A 21,278-nucleotide genomic window follows, 5' to 3' on the forward strand; every position below is an offset into this window, starting at 1 on the left:
TTACTGTCAAATCATTGAAGGACATAAACATGTTATCTTCATATAAATCACTTATAAATCTTATGCCTTTTTTGTGCCACTGTGGCCAATAAATTGTTTACCTATTTTTATTTTTGGATTATGGTAAATGGTAAATGGCCTGTATTTATATAGCGCTTTCTAGTCCCTAAGGACCCCAAAGCGCTTTACATATCCAGACATCCACCCATTCACACACACATTCACACACTGGGGTGCCACAGGGGTGCATATTTTTGAAAGTATGGGGAGAGATTACAGCTTTAAAATAGGGTTATCTACTCCATTCCCTTTATTGTCCGGTTTTTGAGCCATCACCTCAATGGGAGTGAATGGAAAGACCAGTTCACGTTCCATTAGAACCCAGTCTAGGTCCGAATTTATTCCTGCCTAGTGTTTACACAGCTTGAACATCTCAAATGAGATGCTGTACTGTTTTATGTTGGGTAGGGATAAACCTCCTTCTTTTCTCGGTTGGTACAGTCTACCAAGATTAATCCGCGGTCTACCACCATCCCAAAGAAAGTGTTTTATCATATTATCATATGTTGAGAAGATTTGAGGTGAAATACAAATTGGTATCATTCCAATGAAATAATTGATCAGAGGAGCTACTGCCATCTTTATCGTATTTACTTAGCCCCATAATGTCAAGTGCAGCTTACCCCATTTCTCCAAATTAGTTTTAATCCCAGTTAGTAGTTTTCCTACATTATCATTCATAATCTCATCGACATTCAGATTAAGTGTTATTCCTAAATATTTTATCCCTTTTTCTAACACCTTGAAATTGAAAGCTGATAATGAATCAGCAATATATGTTTGAGATATTGGCATTGCCTCTGACTTATGCCAATTAATTTTGTAGCCTGATACCTTAGACAATTCACCAATAACATTTAGCAATTTTGTTATAGAATTAGTAGGGTCCTGACACACCACCAAAATATCGTCTGCATATAGAAATAATTCATGTTCTCTCCCCCCTCCGTTCACACCCACAATACTTGAATCTTCCCTAATTTTAATAGCCAGGGGTTCCAAAAAGATAGTGAACAAGAGTGGGCTAAGACTACAACCCTGACTGGTAGACCTTGAAATATTAAAGAAAGGGGACATCAGTCCATTGGTGAGAACAGAGGCTTTCGGTCCTGAATAGAGTGTCTTAACCCATCTACAAAAATTATCACCAATTCCAAATTTTGACAGTGCAGTGAATAAAAAACTCAATTCAACCCTGTCAAAAGCTTTCTGTGCGTCAAGCGAAATTATTACTACTGGTTTTGGGTTATTTTTATTGGCCCACATAAGATGTAATAGTCTCCTCATGTTATCAGCTGATGATCGATGCTTAATAAACCCCACTTGGTCTTTGTGAACAATTCGTGGCAACACCGTCTCCAATCTTGCTGCTAGGATCTTTGACAGTATTTTACAATCCACATTTATTAAACTAATAGGTCTAAAATTGGTTGGGTCAGTTAAATCTTTATCATCTTTTGACAAGAGAGTTATAATAGCTTGATTGAACATATGGAAGTGTGCCATATTGGAAAGCTTCCTGAAATACTTTAGTTAAAAATGGGGCAAGTATATCTGTAAACTTTTGATAATATTCGGCTGTAAAGCCATCTACACCCAGTGACTTCCCAGTTTTCATTGCATTAATGGCTTTTTTAACTTCTGCCTCTGTTATAGGTGCCTCCAATCGGCCCTTTTCTTCCGGAAGAACTTTTGGTATTGTTAATTTATCAAAAAAGGATTCCAATTCTTCTATACTAGCCGTGATCTCAGAAGTATAGAGATCCTCATGAAATGATTTGAAAACGGCATTAATATCCCCAGATGATGTCATCAATTTTTCATCTTTTTTAATTGACGTGATCACACTTTGATTTTCTAGCCGTTTAAGTTGTCTAGCCAATAACTGTCCTGTTTTTTCCCCATTCTCATAGAAATTTGTTTTAAGCCTGAACAATGCATACTCTGCTTTCTTATTATAAATTTCATGAAGATTAAACTTCAATTGGCATATTTTTCTGAAGTTACTCTCTACATAATTTTCTGCCAATTGTTTTTCCAAATGACTTATCTGTTTTACCAAAGTCTGTATTTTTTGTTTACTTTCTTTTGCCTTCTTTGAACTATATCCCAGACATTTGCCTCTAATAAAGGCCTTTAGGGCGTCCCATACAGTAGCCAATCTCTCTGTGGTCCCAATATTTACATCCCCAAAAAAGTTAATATCATCTTTTAATGTTGCCATGAATTGTTCATCCCGTGAAAGACTTGGGTTTAGTTTCCACCTGCCCGGATTATATTTCTCAACCTGTAAGTCTATATTTGCTTTATGTTTCTTTAACCATTGGAAACTGTGCTGAATTGTCTAAATTACAAGCTTGTCTATTTGCAATTAGGGGCTGGTTATCTGATAATTTCCTGCTTCTTAATACTGATAAGACGGATTTGATGGTCATTGGATCACAAAAATTTCAGTACTTTGAATTGATGACCTTGTCATAAATTGCAAAGACAAGGTAAAGAACTTGTGTGTGTGGTTTGGTGTGTGGTTTGTGCTCTCCTTCGAGTCTCATGTAAAGGAGACAACAAGGACTGCCTTTTATCATCTAAGGATGTCATGGTCCTGAGTCTGTGACTCGGGGCTTTTGTATTAATGAATATTATCTTGTGTTCTGGTTATGTTTTCTGTTAAGCTTTTCCTAGTTATGTTTTGGTTTTGCACTCCCTCCTGTTTAGTGTCGGGTCATTCTTGCCCATTTGTCTCCTCTGTTCGCGGTCTGTGTGTTTTTCCTGTTTTACTTTGAAAGTCTGTGTCTCGTTTCTTGTGATGTCAATAAGGATCAGCTGTGTCTCCCTCCTGTTTTGGCCATTCCTCATTCCCTTCCATGTGTATTTATAGTGTGTGTCTACCTGTGCTCATCGTCGGTTCGTCTGTGTTATTTAGTTTGTCCGTGTGAAGGGATTTCATGATCATGTTTTCAAAGAATGAAGCCCAAAGGGAGCAAGTACAATGAAAAAAAGAAGAGAACCAAGGATTGAGCCCTGAGGCACACCACAAAAAGAGGGCTTAGATGAACAAAGAAGTTTTCAACATTAACACTAAACATTCTGCCACTCAAATAGGAACAAAGCCAATCCAGTGCTGCACCTTTAATCTCAACCCAGCGTTCCAAACAGGAGATAAGAATACTTTTGACCACAGTGTCAAACGCTGCAGTAAAATCTGAAAGCACAAGAATTACAAGAATCCAGAATCATTTGCTAAAAGGATGTCATTAAAAACCTGTAAAAGTGCTGTTTCAGTGGAATGTAGATGCTTAAAACCAGACTGAAAAACCTCCATAATACCATTATCATCCAAAAACGTATTCAGTTGGATAAAAACTATTTTTTTCCAATAACTTTGAAAGGGATGTTTTGAGATCGGTCTAAAATTTGAGCAAACTGAGAGATCAAGGCCAGTTTTTTAAATAAAGGATTTACAATTGCATGTTTAAAACCATTGGGAACCACACTGAAAGTAATACTGCTATTTAAAATAGCAAGGACTGAGGTTCAAATCGAAGGATAAACCTCTTTAAAGATCAAATTATCAAATTCACAAGATTTTTAGGAAACTTGACCACTGAGATTTACACTCATCCAAATGTTTTAGTAGTTGCACCTATATTATGAGATTTTGCATTCACAAACTTGAGCATGCATAGTGTTCATGTGCCTGCCGAGTGTTCATGTGTTGACAATACCCAATCAGCTTTCCAGACACAAAGATCAAGGAGTGATGTAACTATAGTACCTGTGTGTGTATGCATATGTATGAGAGGATTATTTATTCATTCTTTGTGAAAATGTGCTTTCACAGTTTAAATTTAAATATTATTTTATAATAATGAAAAGCTTTTAGAAAATTAAACAGTTACATCATCTCATGATGACATAAACCCTGATAGTAAGGGGCACACCTACCTGACTTTTCACTGTCACACAGCCGTAGAGGTGATATATAAATTGTACATCTCTCACAGTGCAACCTACTTACAACTCTCTGTGGTCAAGGGTGAGTTTAGTTTTTTATACTAGTCACTTGACAGGGTGTCAGGGGAGTTTAGTTTTTTTACACAGCAATAATCAAGTAACTCATTATGTTTTATTCTATTTTACTGTTTTTATGTTTAGGGAAACAAATATTTGCAATGGGAACAGAAGATAAAACCACTACTATCTTTAATAACACATTTGTTCGGCCTGAAAAATTTTATCTCAGTGGATTTTCCAACATCCCTCATATTAGATATTACTATGCGTTCCTGTGTTTTGTCTACATCATGACTGTTTTGGGGAATGGCTTTCTTCTCTCAGTTATCTGGCTGGTAAAGACTCTTCATACTCCTAAATACATGATTGTGTTCAACATGGCTTTGACAGATTTGTGTGGGAGCACAGCTCTCATCCCCAAACTCTTAGATACTTTTCTGTTTGACAGGAGATACATCATCTATGAGGCCTGTTTAAGTTATATGTTCTTTGTTATTTTCTTTGCAAGTGTGCAGTCATGGACACTTGTCACTATGGCATATGACAGACTTATAGCAATTTGTTTCCCTTTAAGGTATCATAGTATTGTGACTGAACAATCAATTACTACAATTCTGTTGTTTTTATGGATTTTTTTGGTGAGTGTAATAGCAACCATGGTTGGGCTTATTAATCGTCTCTCATTCTGTAGATCTTTGGTGGTTAAAGGCTTTTTCTGTGATCATGGACCAGTTTATCGTCTGGCTTGTAATGATACAACTTTAAATTACAACATGGCATCTGCACTTGTTGCTATACTCATCATTATTCCTCTTATATTCATAATAGCCACATATGTCTGTATTTTCATAGCACTGAGCAGGACCACATCAAGAGAGGAGCGACTCAGAGCATTAAAAACTTGTACTTCTCACCTGATCCTTGTGGTCATGTTCTTCTTGCCAATAGGAATCACTAACATAGCTGCAAGGGCCTCCTACATTGATCCTAATGCCAGAATGATAAATTCTGCATTGACACACACTATACCAGCTTTGCTCGATCCTATTGTATATGCTTTGAAGACAGAAGAAGTGATGAATGCAGTTAAGAAGCTTTGCAAAAGAACTTATCTCAATCGCATGAAAGCAAAAGCAAGACCTTGTAATCACTGCTATATTAAATCATAGGGTGTTACAGAAAAACATGTTGATATTAACTTACTCATTGGTAATACAGTGCAATAGCCATAAATTATACCAGTAGAACCAAGTGTTTCATAATATGTTGTGGACTGTTGTTAAGACTGTACACTGCTATAGGTAGAATTTAAATATAAAATTATGCATGAAACAAATTGCAGTTCTGACTGTATTGTCTTTCAGTTTGAAAAAAAAGCAATAAATGCTAAAATTTTCTCAAAATTTTTCCACCAGATTATCTGCTTATGTTTTTATTATTTACTTGACTACATAAGAGTGTAAACTGAACATATTTCATATTGAAAATAGTTTCTTAGGGAGCATTTTAGCTGATATACTGTTTATGCAAGCTGCAACGTTTTTTGTATAATTTGAGTATTATACATGATTGAGTATATAAAATAGTGATAAACACTAACTTTATACTTGTGGTATTTTATAGATCTAAGTGGTGTGTACAATGTTATGTAAATGCTCATGGTTCCTCATTTGAACTATGTGCATGTAATTTTTGAAAATAGTTGTTCTTTGTTTTTTAAAGGCTTCTAAATGCTTACGAAACTAGTGTTCATTAGTCTTATTATATGATTAATACCATACACATTTGTGAAGTGTTCACCAGCTCATATTGATTAATTGGGTGACTGAATTATACACACACACACACACACACACACACACACACACACACACACACACACACAGAGATATATATATATATATCTATATAAAATTCCCCACTTGCCCCTGTGGGCGGTCAATCCTTCAAGCTCGGGTCCTCTACCAGAGGCCTGTCAGCTTAAGGGTCCTGCGCAGTATCTTAGCTGTTCCTAGGACTGCGCTCTTCTGGACAGAGATCTCCGATGTTGTTCCTGGAATCTGCTCGAGCCACTCGCCTAGTTTGGGAGTCACTGCACCTAGTGCTCCGACTACCACTTGGAACAACCGTTACCTTCACCCTCCACATTTTCTCGAGCTCTTCTCTGAGCCCTTGGTATTTCTCAAGCTTCTCATGTTCCTTCTTCCTGATGTTGCTGTCATTGGGAACTGCAACATCTATCACTACGGCCGTCTTCTTCTGTTTGTCTACCACCACTATGTCCGGTTGGTTAGCCACCACCATTTTGTCCGTCTGTATCTGGATGTCCCACAGGATCTTATCTCAGTCATTCTCCACCACCCTAGGGGGTGTCTCCCATTTTGACCTCGGGACTTCCAGGCTGTATTGGGCACAGATGTTTCTGTATACTATGCCGGCCACTTGGTTATGGCGTTCCATGTATGCCCTGCCTGCTAGCATCTTGGACTCTGTTGTTATGTGCTGGATTGTCTGAGGGGCATCTTTACACAGCCTGCACCTGGGGTCTCGCTTGGTGTGATAGACCCCAGCCTCTATGGATCTTGTGCTCAGAGCTTGTTCTGTGCTGCCATGATTAGTGCCTCTGTGCTGTCTTTCAGTCCGGCTTTGACTAGCCACTGGTAGGATTTTTGTATGTCAGTCTCCTCCTCTATCTGGTGGTGGTACATACTGTGCAGGGGCCTGTCCTTCCATATGTCTGTATTTTCATAGCATTGAGCAGGACCACATTAAGAGAGGAGCGACTCAGAGCGTGTCTTCTGGTAGTTTCATCCCCTCAGTTCTGACTACCTTCCCTCTCTTCATTACCATCCCACTACACTTCTCCAGTCTGAACGACATTCCGATGTCCTTGCTGTAGATCCTGGTGGTGTGGATCAGTGAATCAATGTCCCGTTCACTCTTGGCATAGAACTTGATGTTATCCATGTAAAAGAGGTGGCTGATTGCTCCATTCTGTAGTCGGTATCCGTAGCCAGTCTTGTCAATGATCTCACTGAGGGGGTTCTGACCTTTGCAGAACAGCAGTGGGGACAGAGCTTCCATGTGGTACTAAGGCAGATTATTGGCAGGTAGCTGGATGGGACTGGTCCTTTCTGGGGGTCCTTGGGAATCAGGACTGTATGGTCTACAGGTCTACAGCTAGCCATTCTGAGTTTGTCTCATTGACTAGCATCTGGTAGTCTTGCCAGACGCTCATGGAGTTTAGTCAGCTTATTCACCCACTAGGCAAGAAAGCCTAATTTCTGCTGTTCAAAACCGAAGAAATTTAAACTTTTTAAAATTATGCCAAATAGCAAAACACTTAGCTGTGTCTCTAATAAAACATTTCTCTACTTCACATCAGCAGCATCAGGTAATGTTCATATGTTGAGTCATGGTTTTTCTTCAGTTTTTGATCTACTGCAGAATATTTTTTAAGGTTATCTGCTATAAAAAGTCAGGCCAAGAAAATCTCATTCATGTTTTTCTGTGTTTTATCCTCAGTCATTTTGACACAACGGCATCTGCTGTGATGCTTACACCTCTGATGAAGTCTCACAAGGGTCAGTACTGATAAATGATCAGAATTATAATATTTCTGACTGAGTCAAAATTGAATTGAGTTGAATTGAATTGAATTGAATCGGGGATCGAATCGAATAGGGACCTTGTGAATCAGAATCGAATCAATTATAGAAATCAGTGACGATACCCAGCCCTAGTTATGGGTTGCTTCTAGTGATGGGATTTTCGGCTCTTTTTAGAGAACCAGCTCTTTCGGCTCGGCTCACTAAAAAGAACCGGCTCTTTCGGCTCCGAACCGGCTCTTCAGGTTGTTTTGTTGCTTTAATTGATTTATTATTAACAATAATATAAAATTATGCACAAAAGGAATTACTAATGTAAAAAACAAAGTGGTTTTATTTATATATGTTTATATATAAATATATGCGGTGGCCCTTAGAGACAAAGCACGTACAAACTCCAAAACACATTTCTAGCGTTAACTGAACTTCCCAAACAGAGCTACCTAGATCACTTAAATTACACAATTAAAAGCATATGTGTATTGTTTGTGTATTTATACACAAGCACTCATATATATTCAAATAATGTTCATTTACCTGTTACTACCACACACCAAATCCGGTTGTTGGTACTTCCTGGCTGGTGTAGCCACTAGGTAACCAAAGCTCAACACTGCGCCTAGCATTCTGGAGCACTTCTGTTGTCTTTTGTACGTGCTTAGAAGTTTGTACATGCTTCTGAGTTTTTACGTGTTTTGGAGTTTTTATGTGTTTTGGAGTTTATACGTGCTTTGTCTCTAGGGGCCACCGTAAATATACTTTTATTTATTCACTCCACATAAAATGTAATAAATAAGTCATATAATACAAAAACCAACTATTCACATTTCAACTTTTAACTATTTAAACTTTCAGCTTTTTCCTTTTAAACAAATTTAAAGTGAAACAACACAAAACACAAAAAAATATGAAAACAAAAACAACATGCATATTGTCTGTCAAATGGGCCTGCGTGAATAAACTTTCTGAATCCTTTATCATCCGCAACTGAAAATAGTTGTGGATGATTACTATAGCTTTCTAATGTGACGTTGTTGTCCCTGGCTCTCTTTCTCTCTCTCCCTCCCGCTCTGTTCCTGTGCTACTGCGAGTGTAACTAGCGCCCCTCCCCCCTCTTCCCAGTGCAAAGCACAAGGCTCACTTGCGGAGTGAAGCGGACAAAAAAGTGCGAGAGAGAGGGTGAGAGAAAGAAAAAAAAACAAACCCCACGGCTCCCAATAAGGAGCCAGCTCGCGTCGTTCACACCAAAGATCCGGCTCTAAGAGCCATTTCATTCGCGACCGACCCATCACTAGTTGCTTCCTTCTCGCATATGCTCTTCCAGTATTGGTCAGTCTCCAGCCTTGTTTGTGCATTTGTCATTTTGTTCCCCTGCCACTGAGAGTACACCTTGGATGGTTAAGTGGAGAAAAGCTTGTTTATTCTCCTGTTTATTCTCTGCCTCCTGCCTTGAGGCTGTTCATCTTGTAGCCAAGCATCTCACTGATATCTGCTGCCATGGTGTAGATGAGCTGGTCAGGTCAGTTCCTCTCGCACTCAACACTCCTTCCATCTCACTTGGGGCTTGGTACCCACCTAATGTTGGGTGGGGCTGATGTATATCTCCCTCCTGACCCGTTGTTCTGGCTCCCCCTTGCTGTAGCATTTGTGTTGTGTATCTATCTATATCTATATACGCTTGGTGGTGTAGAGAACCATACCGGCTAACACCTGGGAGTGTACATCCGGACTGAAGGAGTGTGTATCCCTGCTGTTTTTCTCCTACTCCTGCGTGTGGCAGGTGTGGACGGATCTGCCTCCGCTTTCCCTTTTTTCATTTTCCTAGGAGTTGGAACAGGTTTTGTCACTGATTCCTCTCTGGAGAATCCAATGCTTCCTGGCAAGGTTATCAGAGTTGTTGCTGCTCTCTTGCCTTAGTAGATCCTCACCCTCCACCATATTTTCAGTTCCATTTTCCAAATGATTTCCAGAATCGTCGACCATTGGAACGAAATTTTCAGGTTCCTGAGCCGCTGACCGCTCCACTGTGTACCGGACCTCCTCCACCAAGGCAAACTCTGGGTGCTCAAACTCAGTGTCAGACTCTTGGTGCTCATTTTCAGAATTGACTTCTTAGTCATGTAGCCCTTGCTAGACCCGACACATGGCCTCAAGTTAGATCTGTGCACTCTTTTCACTGGCCCTCCTTCTAGAGGCACTACTGTGTACATCAAGGGTGGGCAACTCCAGGCCTCAAGGGCCAGTGTCCTGCAGGTTTTAGATATCACCCTGGGTCAACACACCTGAATCAAATGATTAGTTCATTACCAGGCCTCTGGAGAACGAAGCATAGCCTAGAACAGGGGCACTAGTCAACTTTTCCTTAAGTAATTCAAAAGCTTGTAAGCACTGTGACATCCAGGCTGAAGCAAAAAAGCTGTTTAGCCCTGCCATGACTGGTCTTCTTAACGCAGACGTTCACTACATCATGGAGTGGCCCTGCAGTTTGGTAAAAGCCCTCAATAAATCTCTTATACTAACTGCAAAATTCCAAAAAGGAACTTAGCTCTATCACAGTACTGGGGATGGGCCATTTTGCCACAGCGCTTATCTTGTCAGGATCAGTGCTTATCCCCTGAGCCGACACTTCATGACCGGGAAACTTGAACTTGAGCCGGAGGAAATGGCATTTTTCAACCTTAACCTTGAGAAGAGACTGAGGGATACGGGGCGTATCCCTCAGTCTCTTCAAAACAGTCTCACAAGGTGATCCTGGAATGTTGTTGAAAACACGACTAGATCATCCAAATAGATCAACACAATCTGAAAGACCAAATCAGTCATTGTGGCCTGCATCAGACGTTGAAACATCATGGGGTCATTACATGACCTTGACTTTGAGGTCAAGGTCACTGAGATTCAAACTCATCTGAGATTTTAGTAGATGCACCTATGGTACGAATTATTGCATTTACAAACTTGAGTGTCCCCATCAGCCTTCCACACACAAACAGATAGCGTTAATAGCTCTTAGTGGCTTCAATTCAAATTTTGCTTGTTTAAACTAACTCAGACACAACTCAGTTTAAGACACTTAAAACTTTTTACTGCTTCCAGTGCTGTTTTAAGCATTTTTGATTAATGATTCAGTGCTCTTACAAAATTAAACAGTTACGTCATCATATTGATGACATAAACTCTGATAGAGTTGTCACACAGTGATAGAGGTAATATATAAGCGGCACATCTTTCACAGTATAACCCACTTGTGCAATGCTCTGTGGTGTCGGGTGAATTTAGTTTTTTGCACAGCAACAATCAAGTAACTCATTATGCTTTATTCTATTCTACTGTTTTTATGTTTAGGGAAACAAATATTTGCAATGGGAGCAGAAGATAAAACCATTACCATCTTTAATATCACATTTGTTCACCCTGCAAAGTTTTATCTCAGTGGATTTTCCAACATCCCTCATATTAGGTATTTCTATATCTTCCTGTGTTTTGTCTACATCATGACTGTTTTGGGGAATGGCTTTCTTCTCTCAGTTATCTGGCTGGTAAAGACTCTTCATACTCCTAAATACATGATTGTGTTCAACATGGCATTGACAGATTTGTGTGGGAGCACAGCTCTCATCCCCAAACTCTTAGATACTTTTCTGTTTGACAGGAGATACATCATCTATGAGGCCTGTTTAAGTTATATGTTCTTTGTTATTTTCTTTGCAAGTGTGCAGTCATGGACACTTGTCACTATGGCATATGACAGACTTATAGCAATTTGTTTCCCTTTAAGGTATCATAATATTGTGACTGAAACATCAATTACTGCAATTCTGCTGTTTGTATGGATTTTTTTGGTGAGTGTAATAGCAACCATGGTTGGGCTTATTAATCGTCTCTCATTCTGTAGATCTTTGGTGGTTAACAGCTTTTTCTGTGATCATGGACCAGTTTATCGTCTGGCTTGTAATGATACAACTTTAAATTACAACATGGCATCTGCACTTGTTGCTATACTCATCATTATTCCTCTTATATTCATAATAGCCACATATGTCTGTATTTTCATAGCACTGAGCAGGACCACATCAAGAGAGGAGCGACTCAGAGCATTAAAAACGTGTACTTCTCACCTGATCCTTGTGGTCATGTTCTTCTTGCCAACTGGAATCACTAACATAGCTGTAATGGCCTCCTACATTGATCCTAATGCCAGAATGATAAATTCCACATTGACACACACTATACCAGCTTTGCTCGATCCTATTGTATATGCTTTGAAGACAGAAGAAGTGATGAATGCAGTTAAGAAGCTTTGCAAAAGAATTTATCTCAATCGCATGAAAGCAAAAACAAGACCTTGTAATCACTGCTATATTAAATCGTAGAGGAGTGTTATAGAATAACATATTGAAATTAACTTACTCATTGGTAATACAGTGCAATAGCCATAAATTATACCAGTAAAGCCAAGTGTTTCATAATATGTTGTGGACTGTTGTTAAGAGTGTTGAGAAGTAGAATTTAAATATGAAATTATGCATGAAACAAATTGCAGTTCTGACTGAACTGTCTTTTGGTTTGAGAAAAAGCATCAAATTTTGCTTTTTGATGCTTTTTCTCAAAGCATTAAAGTGAAGTATTGATTCCAGTTAGCGTTTGTGAAATAAAAATGTTAAGTAAGTTTGCAACCAGAATTATAATTGAAAATGTTTTCATCTAAATAAAAATGTTTGGAACAATTGCTCTATCGGCAAAGGTGCAACAGTTTTTAATCATGATTATGTGAGGGGGGCACTTATATTGTATCACTGTATTAATTTACCTTTCAAAGGGCTGAGTCAAGGGATGAAAGATCTTTATGTAGTGGAAAGAAGATACAAGTCAACCATCTCGACACTGACAGGAATTAATAAGTGTATATTAATATCAGGGTTAAAATCAAAATGATTTGAGATTTAGGCATTATTTTGTCTGCCTCTGTTTTGCCTATATCATAACTGGTTTTGGTAATGGCTTTCTTCTCTCAATTATTTGTCTGGTGAAGACTCTTCATACTCCTAAATACATGATTGTCATTGTGAAGCCTAGCAGTGACTCCTTGTGGAAAAGAAATTACTTACAATCCTGACAGGCTGCCTTATTCTACCAGCACAACAGAAAGCTTAACAAGCTTTCAACAAGCAATTAAGGGTGTTTAACGTGCATCAGATGTTTTAATCTGAATATTTATGAAGCAACTGTGAGTACTAATATGTTTATTTACTTGTTAATCTCTTTTATATTTATTACCTTATTTGTAAGACTTATTAACTGGTGTTATGGTAAAAGACAATTGCAGCAACTAATTGTGTCTTTCCAATTTTCTTAACACTGCTTGTGTGTTTGATTTCTTTTTATATTTACTACATTTACCACTTCTCTTTGCATTGTTCAGTTTAATATACACAAATGTAAATACATACTTCTGTTTTAAGATTTCAATTCAATTTTATTTATACAGTGCCAAATCGCAACAACACCCCCCTCAAGGTGCTTTACATTGTACAGTAGATTCTACAATAATACATACAGAGAAAACTCAACAGTCATGTGACCCCCTATGAGCAAGCTCTTTGGCGACAGTGGGAAAGAAAAACTCAGTTTTAACAGGAAAAAGCCTCCGGCAGAACCAGGCCCAGGGAGGGGCGACCATCTGCCAAGACCGGTTGGGGTGAGAGAAGGAAGACACGATAAAAGACATGCTGTGGAAGAGAGCCAGAGATTTATAACAGGTATGATTCAGTGCAGAGAGTTCTATGGGTGAGAAAGGTGACTGAAGAAGAAATACTCATCATGGGAATCCCCCAGCAATATACACCTATTGCAGCATAACTAAGGGAGGATTCAGGGTCACCTGATCCAGCTCTAACTATATGCTTTAGCAAAAAGGAACGTTTTTATATCTAATCTTAAAAGTAGAGATAGTGTCTGTCTCCCGAATCCAAACTGGTTCTATAGAAAAGGGACCTGAAAACTGAAGGGTCTGCCTCCCATTCTACTTTTAAATAGTCTAGGAACAACAAGTAGGCATGCAGTGCAATAGCGAAGTGGTCTAATGGGGTGATATGGTACTATAAGGTCATTGAGATAAGATGGGGCCTGATTATTTGAAACCTTCACTAAAGCTGTTTCTGTGCTGTAATGAGCTCTGAAACCTGACTGAAACTCTTGACTGAAACAGCTAACTCTGTTAGCTGTTTGACAACTACTCTTTCAAGAATTTTTGATATGAGAGGAAGGCTAGAGTTTGGCCTATAATTAGCTAAGACTGCTGGGTAAAGACATGGCTTTTTAAGCAACATTTTAATTACTGCCAGCTTGAAGGTATGTGGTACATAGCCGATTATTAGCGATAGGTTGATCATATTTAAGATTGAAGCAGACTTCTTTGAGCAGTTTTGTAGGAATGGGGTCTAAAAGACATATTGATGGTTTGGAGGAAGGAATTACTGAAGTTAACTCAGAAAGATCAGTTGGAGAAAAAGATTATCAATGGTACTGAAAGTAGCTATAGATAATGTTATATCTATGAGATGATTGTGAGTAATTTTTTTTCTGTAATGGTTAAAATTTTATTTGTGAAGAAGTTCATGAAGTCATTACTAGTTAATGTTAAAAGAATGGTTGGCTCAACAGAGCTCTGACTTTTTGTCAGCCTGGCTACAGTGCTGAAGAGAAACCTGGGGTTCTTACTACTACATCTTACTACTCATCAGCAATGAGTAGTAAGATGTTCTAGCTTCATGGAAGTCTTTTTAAAAAGCAGTAGTTTATTTCTCCAGGTTAAATGATGATCTTCTAAACTTGTGACACACCATTTCCTCTCCAGCTTACAAGGTATCTGCTTTAAGGTTTGTGTTTGAAAATTATAGCATGGAGTCAAGTACTTCTGAGTTGATGCTCTATTTTTCACAGGAGCTACAGTATCGTCATACGTAGTGAGGAGGTAAAATTATTAGCAAGATAATCAACCTCTGTTGGAGTAGCATTCAGGTAGCTGCTCTGCTCTGTGTTGGTTCAGGGCATTGAAGATGATAACATCGGGTGGATTATATTCTTATACTCAGTTACAGCACTTTCAGAAAGACATCTACCATGATGAAATCTACTCCCCACTGCTGTGTAATCAATTATTGTATATTTATATGTTATCAGGAAATGATCAGACAGGAGAGGGTTTTCAGGAAACACAGTTAAATGTTCAGTTTCTATGCCAGGGGTCCCCAACTCCAGGCCTCGAGGGCCAGTGTCCTGCAGGTTTTGGATCTCACCCTGGGTCTAGACACCTGAATCAAATGATTAGCTCCTTACCAGGCCTCTGGAGAACTGCAAGACATGTTGAGGAGGTAATTTAGCCATTTGAATGAACTGTGTTGGATCACGGACACATCTAAAAACTGCAGGACACCGGCACTCGAGGCCTGGAGTTGGGGACCCCTGTTCTATGCCATATGCTAAAGCAAGATCTAGAATGTGAATAAAGTGGTGGGTGGGTTCTTTTACATTTTGAGAGAAGCCAATTGAGTCTAAAAACAGATTAAATGCCATGTTAAGGCTGTCATTTTTAGCATTTACATGGATGTTAAAATCACCCACAATAATTATTTTATGTGAGCTGAGCACTAAATCGGACCAGCAGTGATATGGCCACATGTTCTCTTTAAATTGCTGTCTGTCTGAGTGGTGTCCAAAAAACAATGTGGGCTTTATAGATAACTGGGAAACCTGGAGAGCCGGCATCCATCTCACTTTGGATGGAGCAGCTCTCATTTCTAGAAATCTGGCCAAATTTATTAAGCCCCCCAAAACATGACTATCCAGAGTTGGGACAAGGAAGCAGAGTCGCATTCTTACATGCGTCTCTGCAGTTTCTCTTCTCACATTACCTCCCCAAAACCCCATCACCTTAGAGACTGTGTCAGCTCCCAACTAGACAAAAAAACCCAAGATGTGCTTGAGTGTGGCTGGGACTGTACACAGGGGGCAGGATGGGTCCTTTCCAAACCACAGCTGCAGATTTATTGGGGAAGGTAGCACATCGTATGTGCAAAAAATGACTTAAATATAAAAAAATCACAAAATCAGACAAGGCTAAGCATCAGGGTTTCAAATAAATTAAAAGTCTTTCTTGGTCTTTGGTTGATTAACCCTTTAAGACCTGGGAGCATTTCAAGTTGCTACATATCAACAGTGTTGGGACTAACGCGTTATTAAGTAACGCATTACAGTAACTACGTTATTATTGTGGTAACGAGCACGGTAACTAGTTATTATGCCAAAACCAGGAACGCGTTACTCGTTACTGGGATTTAGATAGGCTCGTTATTCGTTACTTCGTGTGGTGGATATCGCGGAGCTTCCACAGATTCAATAACATTAGCAAGTGGTGGAGGCCAGCAGGTGGATGAAGGAAAAGGGAGGCAAGAGGAGAGACCCGAAGCGGCCGCCGGTCCGCGTGTCAGGTGAACTGAACTTCAGGTAAGAAGTTATGACCTGCAGTCTATCAATCAGATATAAACCAAGTTTAGGTGGAGTTTATTTTCGGTATGCTGACATTTTCGTACTGCGTGCTAGCTAGCATGACGGAGTTTCTATACAGCTGGGTGGGTGCTATGTTACTGATGTTGAACTTTATTTTGTTCATACGGTTAATTATTAGAGTTGCCAACCGTCCCCTAAAAAACAGAATCGTCTGGTATTCAGAGAAAATATTACGCGTTTCGTACTGAGGTGAAAAGGAACACAGTTTGTCCCGGACTTCAGCTACAATGAAAAAGACACAAAGCTGAAGCTGCACAGCTGCCTCTTCTCTCATTCTCTCCTCTCCTGTTTCTACTTCAATCACGAAACTGATCAATGATCAGCTGATCGGCTTTTCTCTCTTGTTTATTTATTGCCCACTTTGCGCCAGAAAGAGGAAACCAGCGGATGTCGCGTTAAACAACAGCAGCACGTTTAAGCTTGATCAGCTGTTGTTAGAATTTATTTAATATTAATTTCTAGTATCAGCTGATGTTTGCTGGAGCCACAGCTGTAAAGCTGCTGGTCATGATATCGGTTTGGTTATCTGGTGAGAGGGAAACATGAAGATGAAACCAGGAGATGTCCTTACTGAATCATCAGAGCTGAACAGGTGATGGAGAAACATGTTTACCTTTTAGGTGACATGGATGAGTTGAAGGGAAGTTATGAGCTGTTTCTGAGAGACAAATAACACCAGGATCCTTTTCTAAGTAGCTGACAGCTGGTAACTGTGCAGGGGCGGGTCTAGCAAAGTGTTGCCAGGGGGCCAGGTAGGGCATTAACAGGGAAAGGAAATACTTTTCTTTATTATTCTCATTTAAAATGTCTCGCTTTTAAAAAAATAATTATCTGAGTCTTACAACAAACAATTGATAGACTGATACATATATACCATCAGAACAGTGTACATCACTGTCACAACAGTGTTTATTTTCATTCAAAGGCTTTATGATTTTTCCTATAATGGTGGGCCGGTCTCTAGTCAAGATGCCCGGGACGATTGTTTTGTCCCAGTCCAGCTCTGTATGCAGCTCATCTGCAGTCTGGTGTTACCTACATCTTCCTATTCAGAAGGCAGAATTTCCAAGTTCTGAGTACAATCAAAAGCACCACGACTGCAGTTTATGTGTTGGATGTAAAAAGCAGGCTAGAATCATGGCGGCGGTCAACGACGGTCCAGGCGTGGGATTTCTCTCATGGAAATGTGCACATTATTTTTTCCTTTCTATTGGTAGGTGGCACAGTGCACTTGTGGCAAGTAAGCAAGCTAGAAGACTGGCAATCTGGCTGGGTATCCAGTTACGGAAGCAACACATTAACAAGAGAATTCTGAGTAAAACCAAAGTTACTTTCCCTAGTAACTAGTTACTTTGAAAGTAACGAGTAACTTGAAGTAACTGAGTTACTTTTTTAGAGAAGTAACTAGTAATGTAACTAAGTTACTAATTTAAAGTAACTTACCCAACACTGCATATCAATACAACCATTATAGCCCAAATTTTAATAATATGTATGCAATTAGTCCATAGTAACTACATAAATTGCAAAAAAGTGCAATAAACTACAAAAAATTGAAAATCGTTTTTGTTTTGTTTTTTTTACATATATTTCTAGTTAGAGAAATTTAACCTCAAAACTGTAAATACAAAAAAGTTGCACAAAATTGTTTCCAACCACAGGAAACTTATTTTGAGTGTCTTCGTAGTTTTATTTTTAAGATACACCTATTTTTATGTACTGCAGGAAAAACGAAAATAAATGTTATAATGCAGAGCTTCCCAAAGTGTGGGGGCGCAGAGCCATTGCAGGGGGGGGGTGCACAGGTTGAAAAGGGGGGTCGGGGGGGGGGGGGGGGGGGGGGGGACGCTTGGACACTGCTAGCATAATGGACAGGTTTTTGACGGGACGCCCACACAAATGCGAAGCAGGAGATGAAGCATCGCTGAATATGTTTCCAAACCAACTTCATTCTAAGACAAAGACTAGAAAATATGGTGCAGCATATCTTCCCTTTGGCTTCACCTGAACAAGTGCCGAGGTAGGTCTCCCCTGCAGAATTGGTTTTCCCTGCGTCGGGAGCACGTGCTGGGCTCTCCAAATCACGGACAAACAGTATCCCACATTCTTGCTTTTTAGTTCACAAACACTTCTTGTAATGACTAACTACTCCTCACATTTTGGAGATGTTAGCTCTTTATACAGTAAAGGTACAGCAGGATACAAATAATATCAGGCTTATCCTGCCACGATTTGTTCCCTCGGAATAGATTGGCGACAGCTGGAAAGACAGCAGACAGCTCGGAAAGACGGCATCGGGGCAGCGAGGGGTGGCATCCCGAGTTGCATCTTCCGAGAGGGAGATCCCACTAAAGCTACAAGTCAACCTACCAGAGATATACCCCCAGGGATTCCCGAGAGGGGGGGTGGAAGAGAATCCCACCAGATGGATCAAAGAAATACGACTCTTGGCAATGGCAATACGACAACGACCGCAGAATGCATATGCGGTAAGATATGCAAAAACCGACATGGCCTGCGGATCCACCAGGCCAAGATGAAGTGTGAGCAGGAGGTGTTGGCATCACAGCGCGCAGGAAACACACCTGGTGAGACGAAGGAGGAACCAGGCCCGGAGTCACCCCACAGTGCCCGGAGCCTCCAGGTGATGCAGGCCCCCGAAGCTCACAAGTCATCAGAACATCGTCGGGTGAAATGGCCTCAAGCTAGCAAGGTGAAGGAGTGGCTCCAGTTCGACGAAGATGTTGATACCATCCTGCAAGCAACTGCAAAGGGACAAGTTGAACAATGCCTAAAGACAATGACCACAATGATAGTCAGCCTAGCTGTAGAGAGGTTTGGACAAGAGGAGAAGTGGATAGTGAAGCCTCTCTACACCATGAACAACAGAGCCAACAAGATACATCAGCTAAGGCAGGAACTGAAGAGCCTAAGGCAGCAATTCAAGGCGGCAAGTGAGAAGGAGAGGGGACCCCTTGCAGAATTACGTAGCATAATCCGCAAGAGGTTAATGACCTTAAGGAGAGCACAGGAGGCGAAGGAAGGAGAGGACCAGGAGGCGAGCCGCCTTCCTAACGAATCCTTTTGGGTTTACAAAACAGCTGCTGGGAGAGAAGCGGAGTGGGCATCTTGTCTGCTCCAAAGCAGAGGTCGACCACTACCTCAAGGAGACCTACAGCGATGAAAGTAGAGAGCAAGATCTTGGTCCCTGTCAAGCCCTGATCAATCCATCTGCACCAGAGCAGGAATTTGATGGGGAGGAGCCTAGCTGGAAGGAGATCCAGGAGGTGATAAAGAGAGCAAGAGCAAGCTCCGCTCCGGGGCCCAGTGGAGTACCTTACAAAGTTTATAAGAACTGCCCGAGGCTACGCACCAGACTCTGGAGAATCATGAGGGTGATTTGGAGGAGGGGCAAGGTAGCAAACCAGTGGAGACGAGCGGAGGGGGTGTGGATTCCAAAGGAGGAGAAGTCCAAGAACATCGAGCAGTTTCGAACCATCTCTTTGCTGAGTGTTGAAGGGAAGATTTTCTTTAGCATTGTCGCTAAGCGACTGACAGAGTATCTTCTGAAAAACTCTTACATTGATAACTCAGTCCAGAAAGGAGGGATCCCGAAAGTTCCAGGGTGCCTGGAGCACATGGGCGTGGTCACACAGCTCATTAGGGAAGCCAGGGAGAATAGAGGGGACCTGGCAGTACTATGGCTTGATCTCGCAAATGCATACGGATCTATACCCCACAAGCTGGTAGAACAGGCATTGAACCGGTATTACATCCCAGAGAAGTTCAAGAATCTTATCCTGAATTACTACGCCTACTTCCACCTGAGAGTCTCTTCTGGAACAACAACTTCCGACTGGCAGAAGCTTGAGAAGGGGATCATCACTGGATGCACGATCTCACCCATCCTTTTTGCTCTTGCTATGAACATGTTGGTCAAATCTGCAGAAGTCCAGTGTAGAGGGCCACTCACCAAGTCTGGAGTCAGACAGCCACCCATCAGAGCTTTCATGGACGACCTGACTGTGACAACTACATCTGTTCCAGGGTGCGGGTGGATACTGAAGGGTCTTGATGAGATGATTTCTTGGGCACGCATGAAGTTCAAGCCTACCAAGTCGAGGTCGCTTGTGCTGAGGAGAGGAAAGGTTACTGAGAAATATTTGTTTTCACTAGGCACCATCAAGATACCATCACTGACTGAGGCACCCGTAAAGAGCCCAAACGCATAGAATCAGCTGCGTTTTCAAAAATACCCGTGTAGGTGTGGACGTAGCGTAAAAGAGTTAGTAGTTTATTTTATTACTACCTGTCATTTATTGCAGTTTACTTGTATTTGCTAAAGTGTTTACTAAATGTTTGAGGTGTGAAATAAATGGCAATGGAGTTTGAAAACAAAATATGAGTGTGTGTGCTTTAAGGATGTGCTTGTGTGCGTGCGTTGCCCGCGAGGGGGGGGGGCGCAACATTTTTCTTGTACAACAAAGCGGGGCCTACCAACAAAAAGTTTGGGAACCACTGTTATAATGCAAATATGTAAAAACAAAAAAAAACCAAAAAAAAAAAAACATGTGCATAAAAAAACTATTTCCAGGACTGTAACTTGAGTTCTAAGCATCCCAGAAATGATACAAAAAAGCATAAAGTCAAACGTGTCTTTTAAATCACATCTTAAAACTCACTTTTTTACTTTGGCTTTTGAATCAAACTAGTTTGACTATCATCCAGCTTGCTTTTTATGTTTGTCACTTGTGTTGTTTGTTGGTCTATTTAGTTTGTTAATGCTTTGTTTTTTAACTTTTCATTCTTTTTGGCTGATTGTGAACCATTTTGGTCAACACTGTCGTTTTTAAAGTGTGCTATAGAAAATTTTTTTGATTTGATTTGATACACTAAATATGAGTACATATGTGTGTATGTATTTCTGTTTCTTTAATATGTAGTTTCTCAGTTCCTTTCTTTTTAAAAATGTTTTCTTTGCCTCCCTACTTAAGTATTCAGTTGGAGGGACACAAATATACAAAAAAA

General features: G+C 40.2%; 2 protein-coding genes and 1 pseudogene across 2 annotated transcripts; all 3 read left to right on the plus strand.

The window, feature by feature from the left end:
- The first annotated feature begins 4,232 nt into the window (after positions 1–4,232).
- Positions 4,233–5,246, plus strand: LOC109203807 (olfactory receptor 146-like). The gene has a single exon (XM_019363541.2). It carries the CDS (start codon positions 4,233–4,235, stop codon positions 5,241–5,243), a length of 1,011 nt encoding a protein of 336 aa, XP_019219086.1. The 3' UTR covers positions 5,244–5,246.
- A 5,686-nt stretch (positions 5,247–10,932) lies between these two features.
- LOC112848077 (olfactory receptor 146-like) lies at positions 10,933–12,055 on the plus strand. Its single transcript, XM_025911076.1, has one exon. The coding sequence runs from the start codon at positions 10,994–10,996 to the stop codon at positions 12,053–12,055; it is 1,062 nt and encodes a 353-aa protein (XP_025766861.1). The 5' UTR covers positions 10,933–10,993.
- Positions 12,056–18,831: 6,776 nt separating this feature from the next.
- Positions 18,832–20,482, plus strand: LOC112848078 (uncharacterized; annotated as a pseudogene).
- Positions 20,483–21,278: the final 796 nt, after the last annotated feature.

Source organism: Oreochromis niloticus, linkage group LG10, assembly GCF_001858045.2.
Source record: "Oreochromis niloticus isolate F11D_XX linkage group LG10, O_niloticus_UMD_NMBU, whole genome shotgun sequence".
In the NCBI taxonomy this organism is placed as follows: domain Eukaryota; kingdom Metazoa; phylum Chordata; class Actinopteri; order Cichliformes; family Cichlidae; genus Oreochromis; species Oreochromis niloticus.

Excerpts from the sequence above, each read along its gene's own strand:
- LOC112848077 (XM_025911076.1), top strand. The coding sequence starts at position 10,994 with ATGCTTTATTCTATTCTACTGTTTTTATGTTTAGGGAAACAAATATTT.
- LOC109203807 (XM_019363541.2), top strand. The coding sequence starts at position 4,233 with ATGGGAACAGAAGATAAAACCACTACTATCTTTAATAACACATTTGTT.